The sequence below is a fragment of the Pan troglodytes genome, chromosome 17, assembly GCF_028858775.2.
Source record: "Pan troglodytes isolate AG18354 chromosome 17, NHGRI_mPanTro3-v2.0_pri, whole genome shotgun sequence".
Lineage (NCBI taxonomy): Eukaryota > Metazoa > Chordata > Mammalia > Primates > Hominidae > Pan > Pan troglodytes.
In genome coordinates, this window is record NC_072415.2 from 46961350 (window position 1) to 46988421 (window position 27072).

The 27072-nt window shown below is 37.6% G+C and overlaps 1 protein-coding gene across 22 annotated transcripts in view; it reads left to right on the forward strand.

Annotated features, from left to right (window-relative positions):
* Positions 1–27072, forward strand: part of KIAA1328 — a 398983-nt gene that overhangs the window by 327735 nt on the left and 44176 nt on the right. For 21 of the 22 annotated variants that reach the window (XM_009433905.5, XM_001139184.8, XM_016933555.4 and 18 more), the window contains 2 exons: positions 3471–3652; positions 16224–16332. In XM_009433905.5, the coding sequence (XP_009432180.2) occupies positions 3471–3652; positions 16224–16332 (291 nt within the window). Of the gene's footprint in view, positions 1–3447; positions 3653–16223; positions 16333–27072 lie in introns of all 22 variants that reach the window. The other variant, XR_010152061.1, reaches the window with a different exon arrangement.

The following is a 27072-nucleotide window of genomic DNA, read 5'->3' on the forward strand; positions in this document are numbered from 1 at the left end:
GAAGGAGGAAGTAGTTTCAAGATAAAGATACTGGATTGCTTTAGCAAGAGTTGGTTTGGGAGGCAGGAATAGACATCGCTTTACAGCTTTTCATCAGATACTTGATCAGGTCAGCAGTTTTGGCAAGCACTGTGAACTAGAAGAATCTGTTTAGAAATCGTACTTGCAGATATAGAGGTGTGGCAAGGATCACCAAGAAAGTACTAAGAGGGAAGAGGACAGGGACAGACTTTTGCAATGTCTGCATCTAAGGGGAAGGAAGAAGTCTCCTAAAACCAGAAAACCAATCAGGATAATGTGTTATGAAGACCAAGGGAGAAAACATTTCAAGAAAAAATGTTTTCTTAAATTTCTTGAATTTCGGTAGGGTGATCTAGTAACAAGCAAGACTGTTCAAAGAAGAAAGGCCTTTTGATTTGTTCTTTAAAAACAAGTTCTAGTCGGTATGTCTGTTAGAATAAATTATTGTTTTCTAGACGTTCAGCAGACAAGGAGAGAGGAGATGGTAATGGAAGGGACATGGTGAGAGTTTTTTGTTTGTTTTTAAATTATAAAATGCATGCCTATTGGAAGAAATTAAAACATTCAGAGTTATATAAATTAAAATATAAAACTCTTCCCTCTATTTCTTCTACTCCCTTCTAGTTTGACATTTATCCATCCAGAACTTTAAAAGTATTTTTGCATATTTTTATTTTTATAAAAATGAGATCACATTATATACTCTATAATTGCAAATTGCTTTTATTTTAATAGCATGTCATGAAGTTTCTTCTCATGAGTGTAAAGAATTACCTCATCCTAGCCAAGTGTGGTGGCTCACACCTGTAATCCCAGCACTTTGGGAGGCCGAGTGGGCAGATCACGAGGTCAGGAGTTCAAGACCAGCCTGGCCAACATAGTGAAACCCCATCTCTACTAAAAATACAAAAATTAGCCGGACATGGTGGTGTGTGCCTGTAGTCCCAGCACTCGGGAGGCTGAGGCAGGAGAATCACTTGACCTGGAAGGTGGAGGTTGTGGTGAGCAAAGACTGCGCCACTGCACTCCAGCCTGGGCAACAGAGTGAGACTCCTCTCCAAAAAAAAAAAAAAGAAAAGAAAAAAAAAGAATTACCTCATTCTTTTTAATGGTTGAATAGTGTTCTTTATAATTAATATGTACCATAATTTATTCATTCTCTTATAGAATGATATTTGCTTTCAGTTTTTCACTATTACAAATAATTCTCCAGTGATTATCCTTAAACAAATATTCTCATGCTGTTGTTCATGTAATTCTGCAGGAGACATTCCTTTTTCTTTCTTTCTTTCTTTCTTTTTTTTTGGAAACAGAGTCTCACTGTCTCCCAGGCTGGAGTGCAGTGGCATGGTCATATCTCACTATAAGCTCAAACTCCTGGGCTCAAGCTATCCTGCTGCCTCAGCTTCCCAAGTAGCTGGAACTATAGGCACATGCCACCATGCCTGGCTAATTTAAAACAATTTTTTTTCTTTAGTGATGGGGTCTTGCTGTGATGCCCAGTCCGATCTCAAATTTCTGGCCTCAAGTGTGGGATAAAAGTAGAACTGTTGAAAGAGGGATGCATTTTCATTTTGTGTTGACAAGTCACTCACAAAAAGGTGATACCCATTTGTGGTTCCTGCAATAGGTATTAAAGTGCTCTTGTCCCCACACGCTCACTGACACTGGGTATTAATGGAGGATCTGCTCTTGTTTGTAGCCCCAGGAAAAAATCCAGTTTAGAGGAGGAGTTTGTGAGTTATAAGAAAAAGAGATGATTGACAGGCCATAGTCACAGAGGGGATGGGTCAAGATGGTATCAAGAGTGCAAATAAAAGGTAAAATTTTTTGAGACATGAAGAGAGGAATAGTAGATGGGTGAATATGGAAATAAATACAAATGAAGGAAGAAATTTTTCATATAGTCATCTTTATTTTAGGGAAATTAGAAGCCAAGTTTCCAGTTGTGATGGAGGATTACCAAGATGGAATTTTGAATAAAGGTACAGAAAAGCTTCTGTGAAAATGCTGTAAAGAAGCAGAAGGCAGTCAGTATTGGGAGTCTGGCTGAGCTGAGAATGAATCAAATTTGGGGAAGCCAATGGTTGGGGTCACATTCATTTTTCTACAGAACAAGCAGAGATGTAGTCACTGGACTTGCCTGGGTTTGGGGCCTCTGGGTTGACGTAAATTTATATAACATTCACAATAAGGTACTTTTATTTTCCGTATTTCCCTGTTCCGTGAGTGCAATTTGTATAACCCTAAGTTATACATCTTCTGGTTGGTCTGCAGAGGAAAATGGTCTCTGTGTTCTGATTAAAAAAAAAGAGTATCACTTTTATACATTTTCTTGTGCCTACTTTATAAAGCCATATAACTAATGATTTTATTTTCTTTATATAATTCTGAACATAAAGCCATTTACTTTCTTGGTTTTTGTTAATAAATTATGATATGAGCAAACACTGCTAAAAATTCTGATCGATATAAACCAGAGACATTTATAGAAGATTATGTGATTTGAATCCTGGTCAAAGGCCACCTGGAATAAGTGATAGACCTGGCAACACTCCATTCAGCTTGTTCTTGTCTAGAGATTCCCTTTGCTTCTGGGGAGTTTAAACATTTTAATTTTAGAATCTTGTTTTTTGAGTAGCTGCCTCTATGCATTTCCATGTCTTTTTCTTTAATTTTCACATTGTTTATGGGCATGGGGAAGACAAAACCAAAGTGTCATGAGTTTGTTGTGAACAAACACGAAGAGGGAAGAGTGGAATAGTGAGAGATAACACATCATTAGAATATTTTTCCCTAAAATAAGAAAATATTATAAGAGGAAATATGCTAATGGTGGGAACACGGTTTATTAGAGAAGAAAATATGTACATGTGTTCATTTTCATTAAAATGCCTTTTATTCTATATTTGTCTTGTTGACCTTTTAATGAAACTATGTAAGTATGGAGTCTAGTTCTTCTACGTGCACTGTTACACTACTCCTTACATACTCTGGGTACATAATAAATACTAATAACAATTGAAAATTAGAAACACAAACGCGTTTGTGTGAGGCACATTGGTGATATTTTAATCCCTAGTGTTCATTTTTAGTACTTGGAAAACATCTTAGATATGCAAGTCCTGTTTTAGCATACTTTTTATTTCTATAGATAGCCTGGTTCTTAGTCATACTCTGTGACTTTATTAGCTGTTTCATCAGTTTGAATCTTATTTCCCCAACTCCCAGTGTAAGCTTTTTGAGAATAAAGACCATTTCTTTTCCAAAATTGTTGTGACAGGACACAAAATAGACGTTGAGTAAATTATTTAAATTATACCTCAATAAAAGGTAAGATAAAGAGAGTTCTTAATGAATTGCATTTCAACCCATACTGAATTTAAATATCTATGTGCTCTGTGTTCCCTTCTGTGCCTTCAACAGTTCATTCATCGTTGTTCTTTCAGTTTATTGAAGTCAAACTGTGATGGCTGGCTGCTTGGAACATCATCATCTATTAAAAAGCACCAAGACCCCCCATACAGTGGAGAGAATAGGAAGGAGAGGAAGACAGTTGGGTTTCATTCGCATATGAAAGATGATGCCCAGTGGTCATGTCAAAAGAAAGATACATATAGACCCCAAAGAGGTAAGTTTAACAACTGTAGTGGCAAAATGAGAAACTGGTAGGGGAAGGTAGTTGCTAGCCAGTGAATTTCAGATGATTTCCTACAATGCTGAGCAAAAGTTAAATGTTTACACACTGAAGTGTGCCTGCAAGGCCACAGGTAACACATTTACTAGATTAGTGAATTGTGTCTGTGTTTTTCTTAGAATACTGGAATGAAAAACTGTATCCAACTTGTCCCTCTTTTTGCAAGCAATAACTGTTAAGAATTAGTCAGCAGTAAGTATGGTCATAGACTAAAATAATGTTCCAAGTGAGTAAAGAGGGCAAGATATTGAACATAAATGTCTCCTGGAAAAATAAACCCTAACAACTACAGTTAATCCTCAATTGACTGGAAACATGGGGAGGGTGGAGGAGAGGTCATGGACAATTCCCCATATTGTGACTAAAGCAAAACCTCACAAGTCTAAAGCATTTTTTGCCTAGCAGTCTTTTAAGTGTCAGTAATACTTCCTGTTATATGTGGTAGATTTTAAAGAAGCCAATTATAAGTAACTATGTTAAATATTGAGTAAGGCAAATTTATTTGTTTCCCAGTTGTTCCTGGAGAGGCTTTTGGCTTAATCTTTCCTGGCATCCTTAAAGGAACGACTTTGGAAAAGAATGGAGCAAGTCTGAGCTTTATTGTACAGAAAAGATGTACAGGAAACAAAAGGCCAAAAAGACCTCTGAGCCCTCTCCTGCTCACACCTCTTTCCTAGTGTCTTTTTTCCCTTCTCAAAACCATTAACCCAGATTTCCTTCTTATTTACCTGTTTTCCTACTGGGCCAGCACCTTTCTACCTCTGGTGTCATGCAACCTACTTTTCATAATCTCTGTAGCCACTCTCACATTTATTTATTTGAAAATTGGGCAGTGCTTTGTGAGATCTTGCAGGTGTATATCTCCCTGCCTCTCTTCATCTGCTACTAGCTCTGTCATGCTTTTTGGGTTTGATTGTGATTAATCTAGAAATTGTTTAATCCTCTTCCACATAATTGAGAAATGATAATTAGTTCAAATTTTGGGAGGGAGGACTATCCACAATTTGAAATAAAAGCAAAAGTGCATTTTGTTAGACATAAGGCAAAGAAAGGTTTTGTAGACTTCCATTGTTTTAGAACAACTTAGAAGCTTCTTTTTAGACATTGCTTCCAAAAATAAAAATTAAATTGAAGAAACTTTATGAGATAGAATCTTTACTTTCTCTGTTAGCAGTGCTTCAGAAACGGAAAACTCTTACCTCGGCTTCCTCTGTTCTTAGTCATTGCACTTTGGAGAGTGAAGAACTAGTCACAACTGGTGTGGTGGTTACACTGCAAGGCTTAACATAGTCTTCAGTTAACTTGTTTTCAAATTTGTGTTGTGTGGCAGCACTGAGATAAAATGGCAAAATGAGAAAAATATGGTGGAATAGCAAAAGAACAAATCACTTGTGTTATTGGTTAAAACCACAGCAACAGTAGAAAGCAGCAATTGAAAAGGCACTTTGAGAAAGATATCATCAGGCCAGCCCTTGCTGTGGTGGGGGTTAATCTCTCCTGGGCCTAGCTACAGAAGCCAGAAGCCTGAAAAGGTCTTGTGTCCAAAAAAAATCAATTTCTAATTTGAAACAAAATCATTTTTGACTAACAGGGGTTCAGAACCCATTACTTTTTGCTGTATAGTCTGCTGACATTTCAGCACTTTCTGTTGTGCACAATGAATCCTAATAGTCATTTTATAATGTTGCTATACCAATCAATTTAACCAAGAGAAAGCTGTTACAATTCTGCAAAGTTTTCAGGAATAGTTTTCACTCATGGTTTTATTTTTTCTTCTATTAGGTTTTTTTCCCCTTTTTTTGTGGGGGTGGGGGAAGGTTGTAGTGTTGCAATAAAAAAAAAATAAGAAACTTTTTCATCTTTTTAAGAGTTTTTATTTTAAGGCATTCACAGGAACTACTGACTTTCTTTTCTACTCATGAAAAAGACCGCCTTGTATTTTCCTTTTCTTTTATTCTAATATGGAGCTGTTAGCAAAATTATTATCTATATGACCATTAAAGAGGCTGAAGTTGCCCCTTTGAGCCATTCTGCCCATTGCACAGCTAGTGTATGCAGATTATAGTACAGGGCAAAGTTATTGCATTGGCATTTGCTGTGGCACCCAACCAAATGGGAGATATAAACTTTCCATGGATGCACAGTAGACTTGGAAACCCTGTTTATCATAAGGCTGATGACCTAGCACTAATCACCTAAGTTACACTGCTTGGTTTATCACCTTCTTAATTGCTTTACCCTCTTTAGTGTGTCTGAATTTTTTAATATACTTTTCTTCTGTCTTACATCTTTTGTTTCTTTTGCTGTTATCCTTTACTCATTAAGTACTACACAGGACATTTACTACAGGACCATTAATCTTTATTACCAGTATCTTACTCCCTTACCTCTCCTATCCTCCTCACCATTCTGCCAGCTTTATGATGCTAAACATGTTAAAAAAAAAAAAAAAAAAAAAGACCAGACTATTGTCTCAAGAAACAACCTTACGATAGCAAAGATATGTACAGTATTGTCAAAATTACACTTAAGATATATAAACTTGTTCATCAGTTTTAGTTACTTTTATTGAGCAATGTCAAACAGGGAGATAATACTTGGGAAAATCTAAACTTGAGTAAGAACTTTTAAAAGGCATAAATCTGGAAACACCTGATTTTCATTCCTCTTTTTTCCTCCCTTGTAGCCTCAAAACGTTTTCCACCAGCTTGCCTAGAACCCCCCTTTCCTGAGCAATCATCGATATTCCCTTTTATGAGAGCCCTCAAAACTGAGGGCATTTTTTTCTTGTTACGTTGATGGGCTAGCAGAGGCTGTGAAGCCACTGAGTGCGCAGTTTTCAGAACTGAAATGTTAAACCTCTGACCTTGGCACTGCCCATTCCTAAGTCAGGCTGTAAAACCTGACTTTGGCCGCTCCCTTCCTCCTTTTTGTTCCTCCTTCTTGAATCTCTAAATTCCCTTAAAATGTTGGCAGAGGCTGAACCTAGGGTAATTTTGACTTACCTGATGGTAGAAATTGTGCCCTTCATTTTGTCTTTGGGGTTTTCTTAGGTTATATGATTTTATATAGCAGCTGCCACTGGTTGAGGTCCCCTAGTAACTCCCAAACACATATTTTTTTTTACTGGAAGATGATTATTCTAGACTTATCTGAAGTAAAGAATAATCTCAGAAGCTCCTAGTTGTTCCTCTAAGTGAGCCTGTGCTTAAAATGATGTGAGCACTCTTCATAACTCCAGATGGATTAAAGTAGGTGACATGCTTAAAGAAATGAACAATTGGAGTGTCCAAAGTACAGAAATCATTTCTATCTTGCCTCTAAGGAGCATTTCTCATGTTTCTTTTATTATTACCATCAAGAGCATTATTATTTGTTCATCCATAAGGGTACCTTAAGATACTACTTCTGATTCCCAGAAATCTCAGCTGAAGGTATGCTAAAAGTTGATGTCTTTATCAACAGCACATAGAATGCAAGCGTAGTAGAAGGCTATGAATAAACCCAGATATGTAGAATAAATTCTCCTGGCTAGTCCACTGAAAAAAGGAATTCAAATATAACAGACTAGTGTTAAGAGTTAATGTTAATATATATGAAATATTGTCACCTAAACCAGAGGGTCTACATTTCCCATTCTCTAAAATGGAAAAAAATTTCTCAAAACACTATATAGTTTACTTTTTTATTATATATGTTTTGTATCTTCTCCGTCAGAATATAAGTTCCATATGTTCACTGTTGTATCCCCATCTCCTACAACATTGCTTAACATGTGGTGTGGTAGGTACTCATTAAACATTTGTTGAATGAATTAACATAACATTGTATATATTGATTTTTCTTTCGATGCCCTTATCCTGCTTCCCCAAAATAGGGACCTACTCAGGTAGACTTTTTCACCTCAGTACCTGCTGTGATTTAGTGATTTAAGCAAAATATATGTTTGTCTCTTCAGAGTTCTTATGGTGATCAATTGGTAATGTCAAAGAGAAATCAGTAGAGTGGGCTCTTAAAAATAGCACTGGCTGGGTGTGGTGGCTCACGCCTGTAAGCTCAGCACTTTGTGAGGCTGAGGCAGGTGGATCACCTGAGGTCAGGAATTCGAGACCAGCCTGGCCAACATGGTGAAATCCTGTCTCTACTAAAAATAGAAAGAGTTAGCTGGGTGTGGTGGCACATACCTGTAGTCCTAGCTACTTGGGAGGCTGACGCAGAAGAATTGCTTGAGCCTGGGAGGCAGAGGTTTCAGTGAGCCGAGATCGCTCCACTGCACTCCAGCCTGGGTGACAGAGCAAGATTCTGTCTTAAAAATCAAAATCAAAATAAAAAAGTGCTGCCTTAGGAGTCAAGAAAATATGGACGGGGAGGGTTCTATTGTCTTGTATTCTAATTGAGGTTTAATGTATATACACTAAATTGTAATTATGTACACCCGTGTAACCACTACCCCAATTAAGATATAGTACATTTCCATTTTCAGTAAATCCTCATACTCTTTTCTAGTCAATCCTCCTGAAGCCTTTCCTCTTGGGTTGCTGATGGCTGCCTTCTCACTGCATCCTCACATGGCCTCTTCTGTGTGTGCATCCCAGGGATCCTCTTCTTATAAGGGCACCAGTCACTCTCAGGCCCACCCCTATGACCTCATCCAACTTAACTACCTCTTTAAAGGTCTTGTCTCCAAATATCGTCATATTCTGAGGTGTCCTGGTCTTTAGGACTTCAGATTAATTAAGGAAGGCACAACTAAGTCCATAACAACCACTTTCTTTCTAATTTTTGTGCCTTAGACCATCTAGGGGTTTTATTACAATATAGAATACGATGAGAAAAGTAGACTTCCATGCCTTGTTCCCAACCTTATAAGGAAAAGATAGTCTTTCACCATTAAGTATGATTTTAGCTGAAGGGTTTTTTTTATTTTTATTTTTTATTTTTATTTATTTATTTATTTATTTACTTATTTTTTTGAGAAGCAGTCTTGCCCTTGTTGCCCAGACTGGAGTGCAATGGTGCTATATCGGTTCACTGCAGCCTCCACCTCCTAGGTTCAAGCAGTTCTCCCACCTCAGCCTCCTGAGTAGCTGGGATTACAGGTGTGCGCCACCACGCCTGGCTAATTTTTTTTTTTTTTTTTTTTTAGACAGAGTTTTTGCTCTTGTTTCCCAGGGTGGAGTGCAATGGCATGATCTCGGCTCACCACAACCTCTGCCTCCCGGGTTCAAGTGATTATCCTGCCTCAGGGTCCCGAGTAGCTGGGACTACAGGCGCTCACCACCACGCCCGGCTAATTTTTTGTATTTTTAGTAGCAACAGGGTTTCACCATGTTGGCCAGGCTGGTCTCAAACTCCTGACCTCAGGTAGGCACCGGGCCAGGGCAGATGGAGGCTTTTTGAAAATGCTCTTTATCGGGCTGAGAAAGTTTCCTCCTAGTTTGCTGAAAGTCTTTGTCATAAAGGGGTGTTGAATTTCATCAAATCCTTTTTTCTGTACTTACAATCATGTTATGTTTTTTCTTCTCAGAAGGTAGTTTAATGATTACACTGATTGGGAGATATTGGGGTGGTAATTTTTTTTTTTTTTTTTTGGTAATGACCTTGTCATCTTTGGGTATCAGAGTTATGCTAGTGTCATAAATGCATCAGGAAACATCAGTGGAAATGGTGTGGTAGGTACCTTCAGAGCCTCATCTCTCCCAAGAAACACTGAAAAATCTTGCAAAAACTGTCAGAAGCTACCTTATCAGAACTCTGGAGGATAGTGAAAGATTTACAGAAACAAAACCAATTCTTAGCCAGGAGAAAGGCTACTGAAGCATTGTAGGAGGACTTTAGTGTTAACTTAGTCTTGCCCTACCCCAAGCTTTTCCCAACCCGCAGCCCGTGGGCCATATGTGGCCCAGGACAGCTTTGAATGTGGCCCAACACAAATTTGTAAACTTTCTTAAAACATTATGAGATTTTTTTGTTGCGATTTTTTTTAAGCTCATCAGCTATCATTAATGTATTTTATGTGTAGTCCAAGACAGTTCTCCCAAGGTGTCCTAGGGAAGCCAAAAGATTGGGTGCCCCTGCCCTCCCCTCTTCCCAGCGTGGCAGCAGTCTAAAAGATGGCAGCCTGAGTTCCAGGTTTTAGTATCTGCCCTCTGAGGAAGCAGAGCAGACCCTGTTCTCAAGGGATTCTCTGTTTTAACCTGTCTGTGGATTCCCTAAAGGGCTGACACATGGAGCCTGCCTTTGTTTTGTCTGACTAAACTTTCTCTGGGCAGAGAGTGGCTACATATAGGACATTCCTTGAAAACACTGAAAATCAGATGAACACACCACTGGCACCTGGGGTTTAAAAAAATAAATAACAATGAGGCAAACAATAGACACATCAAAAAGTCAGATGATCTAGAATAAATAGAAGATCTAAATAGACCTATATAACAAGTAAAAAGATTGAATCAGTAATCAAAACCTCCCAACAAAACAAGCCCAGGACCAGATGGCTTCACTGATGAATTTTACCAAACATTTAAAGAATTAACACAAATTCTTCTCAGACTCTTCCAAAAAATGTAAGAGGAAAGAATATATCCTAATGAAATGGGAAAAGTTCCCCTATCTCCCTCGCAGGGTGTGTAATGGGGGAGTGGCTCGCTTCTTCAGTGCCCTGCTGCTCAAACCTCTAGGGGGAGCATGCAGATGGGCAGGTTGTGGGGCTCTGACCACATGGCAGTGTCTAGGGGTAGATGTTTACAGCTCCTGAAGCCCCAGTGGGCATTTGCTGCCGTGTGCCCTTTTAGTTTTGCCGTCTATAGGTGGCTTGTGTTAACCAGCTCAATTAGACCCTCTACCTGTTGCAAGGACAGAGGGCTTTCTGTATCCCGGGTTCTTGCCTTAGTGTACTGGAAAAACTGGATCACACGTGGGCTTGGAGAATGAATGCAAGGTTTTATTTAATAGTGGCAGTAGCTCTCAGCAGATGGATGGGGAGTCAGAAGGGGGATGGAGTGGGAAGGTAGTTTTACCCTGGAGTTGGGCTGCTTAGCGGCTGGACTCTCTTCCAACCGCTTTGGCCAAATTCCCCTCGCTGTCTGCATCGTTCCACCGGTCAATGGCCTGCCAGTGTCTGCTGGTGCCTGTTGGTATGTTCTTCCGCTCCTCTGGATGTCCAGCTGCTTGTGTGCTCTTCTGCCGGTGTGTTCCTCTTGATATCCAGCAGCTTCTGTCCCTTCCTGCTAGGGTCTCGGGGTTTTTATGGGCACAGGATGTGGGGGTGGCAGGCCAGGGTGGTCTTGGAAAATGCAACATTTGGGTGCCAAGCAGGAGTACTTGTCCTCACCTTGGTCTGTGGGCACAGGCCCAATGGTGGAACCCTCACCAGGGACCCTGCCCTTTTCATCCCTGCACTTCCCTGCCCCCCTCCCTGATATCAAAGCCAGAGACAGATGTCACAAGAAAAGCAAACTATAGACCAGTATTCTTTATGAGTATGGATGAAAATATACTTAACAAAATACTAGCAAGCCGAATACAGCATATTGAAAGGATTATACATCATAACTAAGTGAGATTTAGCCCAGGAATACAAAGGCAGTTCAACATACAAAAATCAATCAATGTAATACACATTAATAGAATGAAGGAATAACCACATGATCATCTCAGTTTACACAGAAAAAGCATTTGACAAAATCCAACATTCTTTCATGCTATCTGCCCAACTTTATAGGAAATTGTTTGTTGACTCTGCCATAGTAGGTCACCAAGGACAAGGAGAGGTATTGGAAGAATACACATGAAAAGTTGTTATAGGACAGAACAGAAGTGGCACATATAATGTCCACTGGCTTTCCACCTTACCACACATAATTACAAGGAGGATTAGGGAATATAATCTAGCTGTGTACCTAGGAAGAAGGAAGGAGTACATTTTGGTGGATAACTGACAGCATCTGCCACAGCAGCATTCTTCATAATAGCCCCAAACCAGAAATACTCCGAATGTCCCTCAATAGCAGAAGGGATAAAAAGTCATAAATGCATACAATGGAATACTACTTAGCAAAGAAAACAAAGAAACTGCAGTACATAAAAATTATCAGCATAGGTAAATTTTGCAGACAATTTAAGCACAGGTAGTCTCAAAAATAATATACATATTTCTAAAGTTCAAAAGCAACAAAACTAAATGACATGTTTAACCAAACACATAAATGGTAGAACTATAAAGAATAGAAGGAAATAATTATTAGAATAGTTGGGGCCCCTGGAGGCAAGAAGGAATTGTGACTGGGGATGGATATTGGTATTGTATCTGGGTGGTAGTGCTGCCAGGGCTTGCTTTCTTGAGCTGGGAATGGGTTACACTGGTTTTGTCTTTATAATTTATTCTTTAAACTGAATAGATAATATGGCTCAGCCGTTTAAAAAATATAAAATAAAACAAAGGGCCCAGAAACAGAGTTTTCTTAAACATTGAACTCTAAGAAAAAAAAATTGCCGTGAAATATACCCAGTTATATCTAAATAGGACATGATCCATTATAATCAATTCCATCTGTGCATGTGAAAATATATGTGCGTGTTTATGTAAATGCATTCACATATATTACATGTATATAAACATACACATTTATGTATGAAATCAATTAGCCTAGTAATATTCTTAACAGCATATTATTTATTTATTTATTTATTTATTTATTTTTATTTATTTATTTTTTGAGACAGAGTCTGGCACTGTCGCCCGGGCTGGAGTGCAGTGGCACGATCTCGGCTCACTGCAACCTCTGCCTCCTGGGTTCAAGCAATTCTTCAGCCTCAGACTCCTGAGTAACTGGGATTACAGGTGCCTGCCACCAGGCCCAGCTAATTTTTTGTATTTTTAGTAGATATGGGGTTTCACTATGTTGGCCAGGCTGGTCTAGAACACTTCACCTCATTGTTCACCCGCCTCGGCCTCCCAAAGTGCTGGGATTACAGGCCTGAGCCACGGCACTCTGCCAGCATTTTTATTTATTTTTAAGCATATGTTGTTATTGTGTGTGTGTGTCTGTGTTTGTGTGTGTGTGTGTGTGTGTGTTTAAATATACAGGAATATAGAGTTCCATGAATATGCATAACTGTAATTGTTGGTATACTTAATATTAAATAAAATTTATAAATGGAACAAATACAATTAAAAGCTGATGTATAGCTTTCTGGAAATGCAATAAGGAATAGAGCTTAGAGAATTAATAAAAAAGAACAGTTAAACTTGGTCTGTGCTTTACAGCAATCATTCTTATCCTTTTCAGGGTCCCATACCCTTTCAGAATTTGGTAAAAGATACGGTTTCTTTCTTCAGAAAAATAAATGAGCACACATATATACATTGTTGTGCCTTACAATTATGAGGTATCTGTACATTCCTGAAGTACATTCTTCAATTATAAAAATCCCTGGACCATCTGTTAAAATTCCTTCTTTAAATTGTCCCCAGGTATTCTGTGATAGTGACCAAAAATATATTTATATTCGGTCACTACCAAGCATTTCTTCTTCCCTTTCACCTCACTCACAAATCCCTTTCAGTTGTTTCTACTCCTATTTGTCTGTCTTAATTTCCTCTTACATCACCCAGGATTCTACCCAGACAATTGTATTAGTAGTGAACTGCTTTGCCTGCCTTTGTTCTATCTGTTCCACTCTATTCTAAATTCTGCCTCAAAATTAATCTCTCCAAAGACCAGTTTGGTATTTTTTTAATCATTGTTGTTACTGTTTTATTTTTGAGTCCCTCTAAAATAATGCTTACAAGTTTGCCATACAGAGCCAAACAGACCTTGATTGCATTCAAAATCCAGCTTTGCTCTTACCAGCTGGGTGATATTGGACATGCTGCTTGATCTTTTTACAATTTCCACTTCCTTATCTATAAAATAAGTACACTAATATAATTTAAAGACTGTTGTAAGGATTAATGAGATGATACATTTAAAGTGATTAGCAGGGTACAAGGACATAGTGATGTTCAATAAATATTTCCTGACTAAATGAAATATTTAGCCTTGAGGTTTTCAATTTAATGCTTTTGCTAATGTAACTCTCTGTCTCCCATTTCATGCTTGTCATTGTTTCCTATCAAAGAATCCTACCTCCTGCATCAAATGTTCCCCAAATCCTATAGCCAAATGTGAACTCTCCCATTTCTTAATTCCTCAGACTTTTCATAGTACTTATTACAGCAGCATAGCATAATGGCCAAAGCTCTCAGGTCATCTTGGACATAGATACTAGCTCCATCACTTATAGCTCGGTGACCTTGGGCAGATCACATAGGCTCTTTATGGCTTATTTTCCTTATCTGCAAATTTGTTATAAAAATATCATTTCAAAGAGTTTTTATGAAAATAAAAAATAATTTCTAAAAAAGGTAAAACAATAGAGATAGAGAGGGGGCTAGGACCAGACTAAGGCCGGGAGCAGGTATTACCTACAAATGGGCAAGAGGGAACCTTCTGGAACAAGGAAATATTCTAAAACTGGATTTTAAAAAGAAATATCTAAGTACCATGCAAATTTAAAATAAAAACTGGCTTGTAGCCATGCTTTCATAGCTATATAAAGTTACTATTTATCAAACTCTACAGTTAAAATGAGTAAATTTTATGATACTCAAATTATACCTCAATAAAATTTATATATACACTAAGCATATAGTATGTGTTAGCAGTTACTACCTTATACTGCCTTGTGTTATCTGTGGTTTTGGTTTTGTTTTTTTCTTGAGACAGATTCTTGCTCTGTTGCCCAGGCTAGAGTGCAGTAGTATGACCATAGCTCACTGCAGCCTCAACCTCCTGGGCTCAAGGGATCCTCCTGCCTCAACCTCCTGAGTAGCTGGGACTAGGACTGCAGGCACATGCCACCACACCTGGCTAATTTTATTTTTTATAGAAACAGGATCTTGCTATGTTGCCCAGGCTGGTCTTCAATTCCTGGCCTGATCCTCCTGCCTTGGCCTCCCAACGTGCTCAGATTACAGGTGTGAGCCACTGAGCCCATCCTCTATGTCTCTTTATGTGATAGTCAAGAGTGTCTTGTGTCCTTACTCTCATACCTTCCTTTCCCTCCCCATAAACTAAGCCTGAGCTTAATCCTGGCACTGGCCAGTATTAATATGTACTTGTTTGGGTTGAGGGTACCACAGATTTCTATATATAAAGAAGAATGAATTGTGCATTTAGAGGCTGGTCTTTTACATCTACGCATAATAGATCAGTGGGACCCTGTCTCTACAAAAATAAAAATAAAGAATTAGCCTGGCATAGTGGCACACATTTGTAGTCCTAAATACTCAAGAGGCTGAGGCAAGAGGATCACTTGGGCCCAGGAGGTCGAGGTTGCAGTGAGCTGGGATTGCACCACTACACTCCAGCCTAGTGATAGAGTGAGACCCTGTCTCAATAAACAAACAAACAAACAGAGTAGAGAATAGTTGACATAAAGAGTATAGTTTTTGAAGCCAAGGATAATGGTGATCATTTTGATGCTAATCACTATAGCTGTAAGACTCTAGCCTTCTCTATGCCTGATGATTTCAGGTTGCACGCAACCTGTTGCCATTCCCAAAGTTAGCATACTGCACTCCTGGCATTTTAGGGTCTGGTATTCCCAGCACTCCAAAGCTTTTTGTTATTTGAATACTCTCCTTTTCGTCAAAGAGTGGATCTTCCCAAATAACTTCATGCATCCCGGATAACAGTTTTCAGAGAACCAGAAGAAAAACTGCATGTGATTCTTACAGTCTTCCAAGATAAATATAGCAATATTTTATGTTGTTTAGAAACTAATAATAACTGAAAAATAAAATAAAAACAATATTTCTGTCCATACCATCTTTTTATTTAGCACTCCAGAAGAGAAAAGTAATTACAAACTAAACATTGCTTGTTGGAAAGGAATTGAGGCCAAGTCAGGCAGTTCCTGGGAGGATAAACTATTGCTTAGGAACTTTCCCATGGCACTCGAATGAATATTAGTTGAGCATCTCTTCCAATTAAGACATGTGTTTTAGCCAATGTTGAGTTCTCTAAAAGAAACTTTCAAGAGTTATATATATCTTGAAAGTGTTTTAAAGAGGATCAATTTAATTTGGAGGGTTTAGAGTTACAAAGTGCTGGAATCTTTCTTATGAAAGTTAAAGGGAGCAAAATAAAACATCCCACCTCCTTGGGCATTTTCACAGTAAACCAAGATCAGCAGGGCTTTGCTAGGCAATCAGGTTTAAAAACAAAATCTCTAGTTACTCTGTCACTGCAAAAATGTATTTTCTTAAAGCGCATTATAGATTTCCCATGTTTACAAAACTGAAGTGAGTTTTTCATATGCCATTGTTACATTTCAGGGAAACAAGTGGCTTACCTTTGAAGCTTGGACATTCCTATAATGTCTTATAAATTTACTAAGAGTGAACTTTTCCATTTTCTTTTATTGAATGCCCAAATTATTTTCTTTATTTTTCATATAGGGACAGTGACAGGAGTTAGAAAAGATGCGTCTACATCTCCTATGCCAACAGGAAGCCTAAAGGATTTTGTCACCACAGCCTCACCATCATTACAGCACACCACCTCCCGGTAAGCTTCAGAGATTCTTTAGTTTTTAATATTCTCCCTATGAGAGCATTTTTTTGAAGTTTATTTAATAAGGAAGGGAAAAATCTTGACAACTCTTAGTAATTCTTTCTCAAGAGAGGTCCTTCTTTTGAAGCATCTAGATTTGGCCAGTTTGAACCACATGGAGTCCTTTTCTTTATACATGCACTTTCTTAGTTGATCATGGTAATGGGTAAGGGCTTCCATAGAAACCTAAAGCTAAACCTATCCTTCACCAGAAAGTCTGTTTAGCAGCAGGGCTTTCCTAATTTATCACAGAAAAGTTATACATTTAGACTATAAGTTTAGCTGAAATCATTGCTATTGAACATTATAGTGGCTTTTGTACTAGTTAAAGGAATACCAACATTAACTTAGATCAGACACATTTGAAGGGTTAAGCATTTGATCAGCCTTTTCTGGAGTCAGGGAAAGAAATATCTTATTTTAAATTTCCCATGTCTAATGAACCAACTCCCACATTATGCAATTAAGGCTGAATATGTAAACGTCAGTACCAAAAGGGCTTGGTTTATGTTTCTTCAGGGATATGATTGGTTTTGAGCACTTAAATTCATAGCAGCTTATCCGATGAATTGAATATAAATGTTAACACTTAATTTGTAGTTAATTTGAAGTCCATTGGCTTTGCAAAGTAGAAATGCCCAAATTACAAGTCTCAAGTCTGATGATTTTAAAGATGTACTCTAAAATTTATTATTTTGGTTTGAGGTAATTTCAAAGGGAAGAGAAAGATTATTTCTTCCTCCTCTAAAAAGTTGTATTCCAGTCCAGTGCCTATAGATATGCTGTTCCACAGAAGCCAAACCTAGGAAGCAGTGTGTTCATCGTATTTTGGCTCTTTTTGTCATTCCTTTAATTCTGGAGCTAGAAAGGTAAGCATCTTAAAGAACTTTTGAGAAATGACTCCAACACAAAAGATAATAACAATAGCTACCATCTATTAAGTATCTGCCATGTCCCTAGCACCTTGCCAAGCCCTTTATATGCATTGTCTAATTTAATCTTCACAACCTTATGAGGTGGTACTATTATCCCCATTTTTAAAATTAGGAAACTAAAGTTCAGAGATATTGAAGAACAGTCTAAGATCACATAGCTAACAACAGGCAAAGCCAGCATTTCAGACTCCAAACCTCGTAATCTTAAATATTGTAACAGTTGACAATGACAACCTCTCTATTTTGGAGGCCACACACAATCAAAAAGAGAATTTAACTAGTTTGCCGCATCCTTTCACTGTTGCTGCTTTCTTCCTTTTTTTTTTTTTTTTTTTTTTTTTTTTTTGAGATGGAGTCTCACTCTGTCGCCAGGCTGGAGTACAGTGGTGCGATCTCAGCTCACTGCAACCTCCACCTCCCGGGTTCAAGCAATTCTTCTGCCTCAGCCTCCCAAGTAGCTGGGACTACAGGCGCCCACCACCACACCCGGCTAATTTTTTTTTGTATTTTTATTTTTATTTTATTTTATTTTATTTTATTTTATTTTATTTTATTTTTTGAGACAGAGTCTCGCTCTGTCACCCAGGCTGAAGTGCAGTGGTGCGATCTTGGCTCACTACAATCTCCACCTCCCGGGTTCACGCCATTCTCCTGCCTCAGCCTCCCGAGTAGCTGGGACTACAGGCGCACACCACCACACTTGGCTAATTTTTTGTATTTTTAGTAGAGATGGGGTTTCACTGTGTTAGCCAGGATGGTCTTGATCTCCTGACCTTGTGATCTGTTTTTTTGGTATTTTTAATAGGGACAGGCTTTTACCATGTTTGCCAGGATGGTCTCGATCTCTTGCCCTCATGATCCGCCCGCCTTGGCCTCCCAAAGTGCTGGGATTACAGGTGTGAGCCACCATGCCCTGCCGCTTTCTTTTATTTTTAATGCTACTGTTGTTGGCGTTCTTCCAAAGATCCACAATAAGTTGTGTTTCTGAAATGTTGATGGGGCTTCCTCTTTGGATCACTTAACGTTGTGGCTGAAAGCTTGTGCTCAGAGGGTTTCCATCCTAGCTCACCTTGAGGGATTCATTTGGAGGAATTAGAGGTAAAGAAGGAAGATTATCTGGATTTTCAATCTTAGTGAATTTTCCTATTGTTAAAGATTAAAATGAGATCTTTAACACCACTTTAATATATTGTTTTTGATGGTTGCATTTCAGTTTAGAGGGAAGTATGAAAAAATGGAATAAAATGTTGCCCCAGTAAGAGTTTTATAAAACATCCTCAGCACATATTTTTGGAATGGATCATATCAACATTGTAGAGTTTTACAAGCCCAGGTTAAAACTGCTGTGAAGAGTCATATTTACAGACTTTAAAAAAGGATTATCTATTTGTCCTTAATACTGCAGATCAGCTAAATATAGATTCTCAGAAGCTTCCTATGTAACGAGCATTTGGCTTAATAAAACAACATGTAGCACACCATATTTTATCTTTAGAAATGCATGATGACATCATACAGGTCTCTTATACGAATTGCAGAGTTAAAAAAAAAAAATCAGAGTACTATGAAAATCAGTTACCAAGAAGGCATAGTGGTGGCTTTCCAGATTTCAGAATCAGGATTATTTGAACTGTTTTTATTTCAAAGTGTAGAAAAGGCATTTTTTTAAATAGACTACATATCAGTCACATGCAAACTCTTAATGTAAGAGAAGAGCCTATTGTTCTTTATCTCAACAAACCTTTGAAAGTACCAAAGGGAACAAGAGTAAAAGCTCTTCCCCTGTCCACCTTAAATTCCAAGAATTTTCAAGACCTGCAAACAAGGATGGGGGTGAGACAGATGCCAGTGGGAGACAGGTTTTCCTTTGTTCTCTGAAAATACCTAGAAGAGTTCCATTTCATTCCATGTGCAGGTGAAAAAAACAGGTGTGGCAGAGTCATCTTTCTCATTCACAGTGTTGGTTGTTAATTGTTCTCACTGCTGGCTGTCAATATTATGTAAAATTTTCATTCCCCATTCAAGATGGAAAAAGTTGTGGCTGAAAATGTTAACATTTGCATTTTTATTTGTTGATTTATTTAAAGGACAACCTCTCCTACAGCAATCCATCACTTGGTGACACCCCAAATATGAATAATGTATTGTAGACTTGCAGTTACAATGTGTAATAAGTGCTAGAGACAGTAAAGGAATGTTAACTATGTTGCAAATATAATATTTATTGACTCATAAAGTTTATTGCTTTTAAGGTTCAATAATACTGACCATAAGACATCAATATCACTTATCCTGATTTTAGCTGGGCACCTTTGTATGTAGAAATATTCATCTATCTCATGCTAACAAAATAAATATGTAATTTACAGCATAAGCAAAGGGGGCATTATAGTTTTCTGTGCTGAAAGCTGCAGTGTTTCTTTCTCTCCATTTCACTTCTGGCTCTCCACACTGATCACACACCCCTAAGCTGCGTAAGAGAATAAGCACAGTGGTCATCTTGGCACAAGAGGGTGGTGAAGCTGAATTAAATGTACCATTCATTTCTGCTTGAATGGAACAAGCAATGCCCCACAGACCACTCCACCTGGAAAGAGGAGTTGAGGGGCTTTCTCCCTGTCATTCTGAACACCTCAGGGTAGGTGAGCCTTGGCTCTAAAAGAAACTTAAATAAATACCTTTCCTACCAAATGAATGAGTCAGAGTTTACCAAGTCTACTTGATCCTTTAGTCTCCAGCGTGAAGCCAGAGCTGGGCAAGTTACCATTTGCTTCTCAAATGAATGTGTTATGAGCACAGATATAACTGATAATTAACCATTTTGTGCCTTCTAGAATTAGGTGTGTCCATTGTCAACAATAAAGATCATACAGGAAATATCTAACACTCAAAGCAAAAGAAGTAATGATAATTAGCAACCATCAGCTGTAATTGTCATCTATATTAAGATGCAGAATTATGTATTTCTTCGTTATAAATAGCCTTTCTAATTGTACTTGATGTATGCCAATTTAATCAAAAAGTATACTTGCAACAGGCAGAATTTGCATTAATGTAGCCTTGGATCTTCAGGTCTTTTATTTCAAATTTGACTGGGAAGGAAGGCCTATTACAGCTGTATATCCTTGATATGTTGGTGTCTTTTTCTATTCAGACGTGTAGATCTGGTACATTTTATATTAAAATGAAGATAGTATCTTCTGAGATTGCTCAATGCAACAGAAATCTTGTCACCTTTAAAAATATTGGTGGAGTTTGTATTTTTCAGTCATATGGTGACACAGTGATTGTTGGACCCTGATAAACAGAGGCACACCAGGCCTACAGTAGCAGGATTAGATTCTCAGTCCCTGAAGTAAAAGGTTACTAAGGTCACTTCTTTCTGTTCTTCTATGACTTCTACAAACAGTTACAGCTGGTGCTCTCCCTGTGCCTTTGTGTGTCTGTGTGTAAGATGTGAAGAAAGAAAGGGAGATTTCACCAAATCATGCCCAACTAGTGAATTTTCAGAACTGGAACTGGAATTAGCCTGTTTCTAGGATGTACTGTTCACTTTTTTAGCTTTTTTTTTTTAAGAAAGATGAGTTTTTAATGACAACACAAAAGCGTTAAAGGTTTTTGTTTTGTTTTATTTTGTTTTGTTTCTTTTTGAGTTACTGGTGGGGAGAGGTGTTGATTTTGTGAAGCTTCTTTTTTCTTGACAGGATTTGGGAAATACTTGAGTACATACTTTGAGGGACTTGATAAATTATTTGGGGGCTTTTAAAAAATAGTTTATTTTTATTAATTGACACATCATAATTACACATATTTATGAGGTACATTGTGGTGTTCCAATACATGTATATATTGTGTAATGATCAAATCAGAGAATCTAGCACATCCATCGCCTCATACATTTATCATTTCTTTATGGTGAGAACATTCAAAATCCTCTCTTCTAGTTATTTTGAAATACATTAGGTTAGTGCAAAAGTAATTGCGGTTTTTTTTCTATTAAAAATAATGGCAAAAACTGCAATTACTTTTGCACCAACCTAATACAATGCAATATTGTTAACCATAGTCACCCTACTGCACAATAGAACATCAGAACTTATTCCTCCTAACTGTAACTTTGTACCCAATGACCCCTCTCTCCCCATGTCCCCACCTCCCACTCTTCCTAGCCTCTAGTATCACTATCGTACTCGCTGCTTCTATGAGATCAACGTTTCTAGATCCCACATACAAGTGAGATTGCTTGTTGGAAAGCAATTGAGGCCAAGTCAACCAGTTCAGTATTTGTTTTTTGTGCCCGGCTTATTTCACTTGACATAATATCCTTCAGGTTCATCTATGTTGCCACAAATGACAGGATTTCATTCTTTTTTATGGCTGAATAGTATTCACTGTGTATATATACCACATTTTCATTATCCATTCATCCATTTATGGACACTTAGGTTGATTCCATATCTTGGCTATTATGAGTGCTTCAGTAAACATGAAGTGTAGATATCTCTTTGACATACCGGTTTCATTTCCTTTGGATACATACCCAGCAGTGGGATTGTTGGATCATATGGTAGTTCTTTTTGTAATTTTTTGAGGAGCATCCATACTATTTTTCATAATGGCTGTACTAATTTACATTCCGACCCAATAGTATATGAGAGTTTTCTTTCTCCAGTCATTGCCAACACTTGTCTTGTCCTTTTGGTAACAGCCATTCTGACAGGAGCAAAGTGATATTTCATTGTGGTTTTGATTTGTATTTTCCTGATGATTATTGATTTTGAGAATTTTTTCATGTACCCGTTAGCCATTTTAATGTTTTCCTTCGAGAAATGTCTATTCAGGTCTTTAACCTATTTTTTTAGTCACTTTATTTTCTTGCTATTGAGTTGTTTGAGTTCCTTATATATTTTGCATAGTAACTTCTTATCAGATGGATAGTTTGCAAGTGTTTTCTCCCATTCTGCAGGTTGTCTCATCACTCTGTTAATTGTGTCCTTTGCTGTGCAGAAGCTTTGATGTAATCCCATTTGTCTATTTTTGCTTTTGTTGCCTGTGCTTTTGAGGCTATATCCAGGAAAGCATTTTCCTGACCAATGTCATGGAGCTTTTCTTCTTTGTTTTCTTCCAGTAGTTCCATAGTTTCAGGACTTACATTTAAGCCTTTAATCCATTTTGATTTGATTTTTGTATCTGATGAGAGATAGGGAGTCTAGTTTCACTCTCTGCATGTCTGCATGTGGATATCCAGTTTTCCCAGCATTGAAAAGACTGTCCTTTTTCCATTGTATGTTCTTCACACCTTTGTCAAATATCAGTTGGCTGTAAGTACATAGATTTATTTCCATGTTATTGTGTTAATAGTTTAGTTTGAGTTTTTTTAAAACCTTGCTTTGCTGTCAACCATATGCTTAATGTGTTCTGAAAATTTTGCTGTAAGCTCATGCCTTGCTGAGCTTTCTATAGTACAGTTGCCTGTGCACAGCCATGCTCACAAGGCAGCTGTTTAAACACAGCTGACTAGAAGGTGGCTTGTGTGATCTTTGGCCCACTGAGACTGAGAGCCAGGAACTAGGCTCAGAAGTATCTGAAACCTGGGACCATACTCTACCAATCCCAGTCTGGAAGGAATCTTCTCTCTGTTGTGAATACAGTATTTATTTATCTTTATTGTTATCTTAAGTAACTTAACATGAAAATCCAATTGCTTCCAGCTCCAGATATGATGGCACAGCCTTTAAAGTACCAGAACAACTGATGGTGTTTTTTTCCTTTGCTGGGCCAGAAAGAGGATGTTACTCTTCATTCTCTGTGGGTTATAAACCAAGGCTTTAGCCCATTGAGCAGGTCAGACACTATTTCGTTTCCCATATCACACCGCCAGTAACCATTCAAATTGAAGAGAAGGGAAAGTCACATAGATATGATCTGCTTGATTGTAACAGTGATCTATTTTATCTCAGCTACAGAATTCTGGATTGACAGCTTCCATGGGATTCAAAAGCCACACACACACACACACACACACACACACACACACACACACACACACATTTTTATACTGGGAACAAAAATATAATACTGAAATTTATAATTGCCTGTTCACAATTCTTAGCATAGTACTTTAGCATTGGCAGAATGATTTTAGGTACGTTATTTCATTTAAATTGCATCACAATCCTGTGAGGTAAGGTGAGGTAAGTAGTAGTATTATCCGATTTGACAATGAGGAAATAAGAACTAAAGGAGACTGAGTAACTGACCAAGGTCACATAGTAGGAAGCAGAAAAGAAGACATGAATCGAGCTTTTCTAATCGCAACTTTCAAAGTTTTTTCATTCTTCCATTCTGGCTGAAACTTGGATTTGATTCTGATGTGTAAGCACTGAGCTGATAAAATTCTGGTTTTGGGTAGGAATCAGACAAACTGACTTTAACATTGGAATTTGTTTTGTTTTTATAACTTGATAGAAAGAAACTTAGTTACACAGAGAAGTGGAGGTGTTGTGGTTCGATTATGCATAGCAGTCAAATTGCAATATTTGCTTGCATTTGTGTCCAGAATCCTAACAGTAACAAAACCGTTTTTTTTTAATGAGACTATCTTCTCACATATACATTTACCTAAATATTTTAAACACTCAACCAGGTTTTCTGATGTTCCTAGCAGAGGAAATGATCATGTATTATCCTCCCAGCAGGAGAGAGGGATAAGATAAACTAAGATCACAAACCTCTGCTGGGGTTTTCATAGTAGGTTTGAATAGCAAACCTTGCTGCGTGTATATAATAGAGCATATGAGTGATGACCCTATGTGATGATAGTGGCTATTATTCGTTAAATGCTAGTTATGTATCAGGTATTACATTGGGCATATACAGATATATCCATTTATAATATATGTTCATACAAATTCCATATTATTGTCAAGATTTTTAATGACTGTTAAAGCTCAGCTTCAAAATATCAGATAGAATTTATTCTCATTTTTCCAAAATCACTTTTTAAAGTATGAGCTGTAAGGCTGAGAACTGTAATTTTAGCTTTCCTTGCCCTCAGAGTAACAGTTTATTCACTATACACAAAGTAACATTAACCATAACTTTTCCATTTTGAGTATCTTGTAAATAATAAAATTAAAACCAAATGAAACGATGCACATAAATTGATTATAGTAAAACGGACTAATCTGGAAACTTCAGAAAATAATGTATTGAGCATGTAAAAGAAAATATGAAGCTATAAACATGCCTGTCTCCCATGTTTAACCAAGAGGGTAAAAAGCCCAGCCATTCAAAAGGATTTTCATTTAGTTGGGTTGATAACTTGGAATTCCAGGCCACTGCAGTACCACCAAGAACAATAGAATGCATGGAAATTCTTAGGTGTTTGATGAAAAGATACTGCTTTTAGTTAAGTCATGATGTTGGGCTAATACTGTAATTCCCACTGTTAAAAGCCATTAATATAAGAATCCATTCCTCTTATACACACTGGATTATAGTGTGTAAGTTAGGAAAATAAAGACAAATAGGCTAGGCAGAAATAATAACGATGTAGCAAATTCCAAGAAGTGAATTCAGCTTGAAGAAGCTTGTCAAGACATTCTTACTATAGAAAGAATATATTGTACTTGGGAAAATGTACATTACAACAGCTTATATTTACTACTCACTGAGATAGAATTCTACTCCTTGGCTTCAGGAAATCTTTCTAAAGACCTAAGTTCTGGGTGAGGAGGTTGTAAGAGCTGTTTTACTTTTCACATGATTTTTCAAATGTTCTACAACAATGTTATATTCCATAATTTTAGAAACAATGTTTAAAAAGAAGACAAAGGGAACACATTTATAGGGGACCAACCCATTTCAAAATTTTACACTCAGTAGTTCCAAGTAGTTGCAAAAACCCTAAAGTTACTCTTGGCCCATATGACATAAATATCTTATTTCCTTTGTCAACCCAGCAATAGATGAGGATTATCCTTCCTTGTTGTGTCTTCTCCAGGGTGCTGAACTCTGAAAACTGCTATGAATGGTGACATCTGTTCAGTATTGCCAGTTCCTGCTGTCATTTCACAGCTTTTAGCCTCATGAACTGCCATTTTAGAGTTGTTCATTTGGTCCAAGGTTATCAAATTCCCTTAACTTCAACTTTAAGAAATATTTTTAATGTCTCTTCCTTAGGCACTTTAATGCTTTTATAAAAATTACTTTATATGTTACCTAATGTAATCCTTACAATCATAAGAAAGTAAAGCTCCAAGAGACAATTACAGAACAATTAAGAGCCCAGGTATAATAATTATAACTCTGTGGTTTATAGGCCTAGGTTTGAATGCTAGCTATGTGGCTTTGAACAAATCATTTAATTTAATCTATAAAATGGGAGTAATAATATCTCCCTCATAGGTATGTCATGATGATTAAGTAGGATAGTTTATGTAAAGTACGTAGCACAGGCCTGGTGCATGGCTAAGTGCTCCATAAATAGTAGTTGTCATTATAGAACTTCCCAGGGTCACTCAAGCAATCAGGAACAAGCTAGGATTTGGACCTTGCTCTTGTGATTCCAAACTATAAGTGTATCCCCTAACAAAGAGTTAGGAATAGGGTTAGGTTCATCTCAGAGGTGGGCAGTTTGATTATATTTTTTATATTGACCTTGCAAATATGCCTGTTACTTTACCTCCATTTGCCCAATTCCTTATGTGAAAATATGAATATTAATAGCTATTGTATAAATTTGCTCATAGGATTAAATTCAACTATGTGTGCAAAGCCTTTAACTTGATGCTTGTCCATATTGGGCACTCAGTGTTAGCTTTCTTCTGTGCTCTGGGAAACAAGACTTCTTTGGGCATCTAAAACAATACATGTGATATGATACTGGCCCCTCTGCCAAATGCCCTGAGTGACAGTGCCTCTGCCAAAATGTGGCTTAGAAGCAAGCCACATGTTTATGAATGACCCTGCATTCAAAGGATTTTCCTTATGCAATGTTGGCAAATTTTCCAGTGTTTTGAGACTTCCCCTCCATTTGTTTTTCTTCTAAATAGAAGAGGGTAGGAAGTAAGATTCTTGTCTAGATGATAGGATTAAGATATTGTGTGTGGTTTTTTTAGGATATCTGTTTCTAGGGTCACTCAAGGACTGACCAAAGTTACTGATAATTGATTTTGTCCTCATAATTAGCCATTTCATAAGATTCTGAAAGGATTTAATTCCCTTCAGAGCAGTGGTTCTAAAATCTGCCTGCATATTGGAATCACTTAGGACTCTTTAAAAAATACCTATTTCTAGGCTTCATCCTAGATTCATTGAATCAGAATTGCCCATGATGGGCCCCAGTGATGTGTATTTTTGATTTTTCAAAAAGACTCTGATGCACTTTGTCTAAAGACACATATTTGGAAGCCCCTGCTCTGGAGCTGCACATCTCCTTGCTTCTTAACCCCAGCACACCAACATTCTGCCTTTCTTTTTTCTGTCCCCTACCCAAGCCCAGGGCCTCTTCTTTCCATTAGCAATTTTTATTAGTCATCATTATCCTCCTCCCAAGGGATTATCAAAATATATCAATAAGCCTGCAGTGAAAAAACTAAGAAGCCCTTAAAGAACTTGACTTATCAATTTAAATTGTTGAAATTGGGGATTAATTACTAAGACATATTGTTGGTGTCAGTCTTCTCTATGAAAAGCTTGTATGGACCCATCTTCTGTGAGGGAACTCTCAGCAAGTTTTAAGAGAAAATTTCCTAAG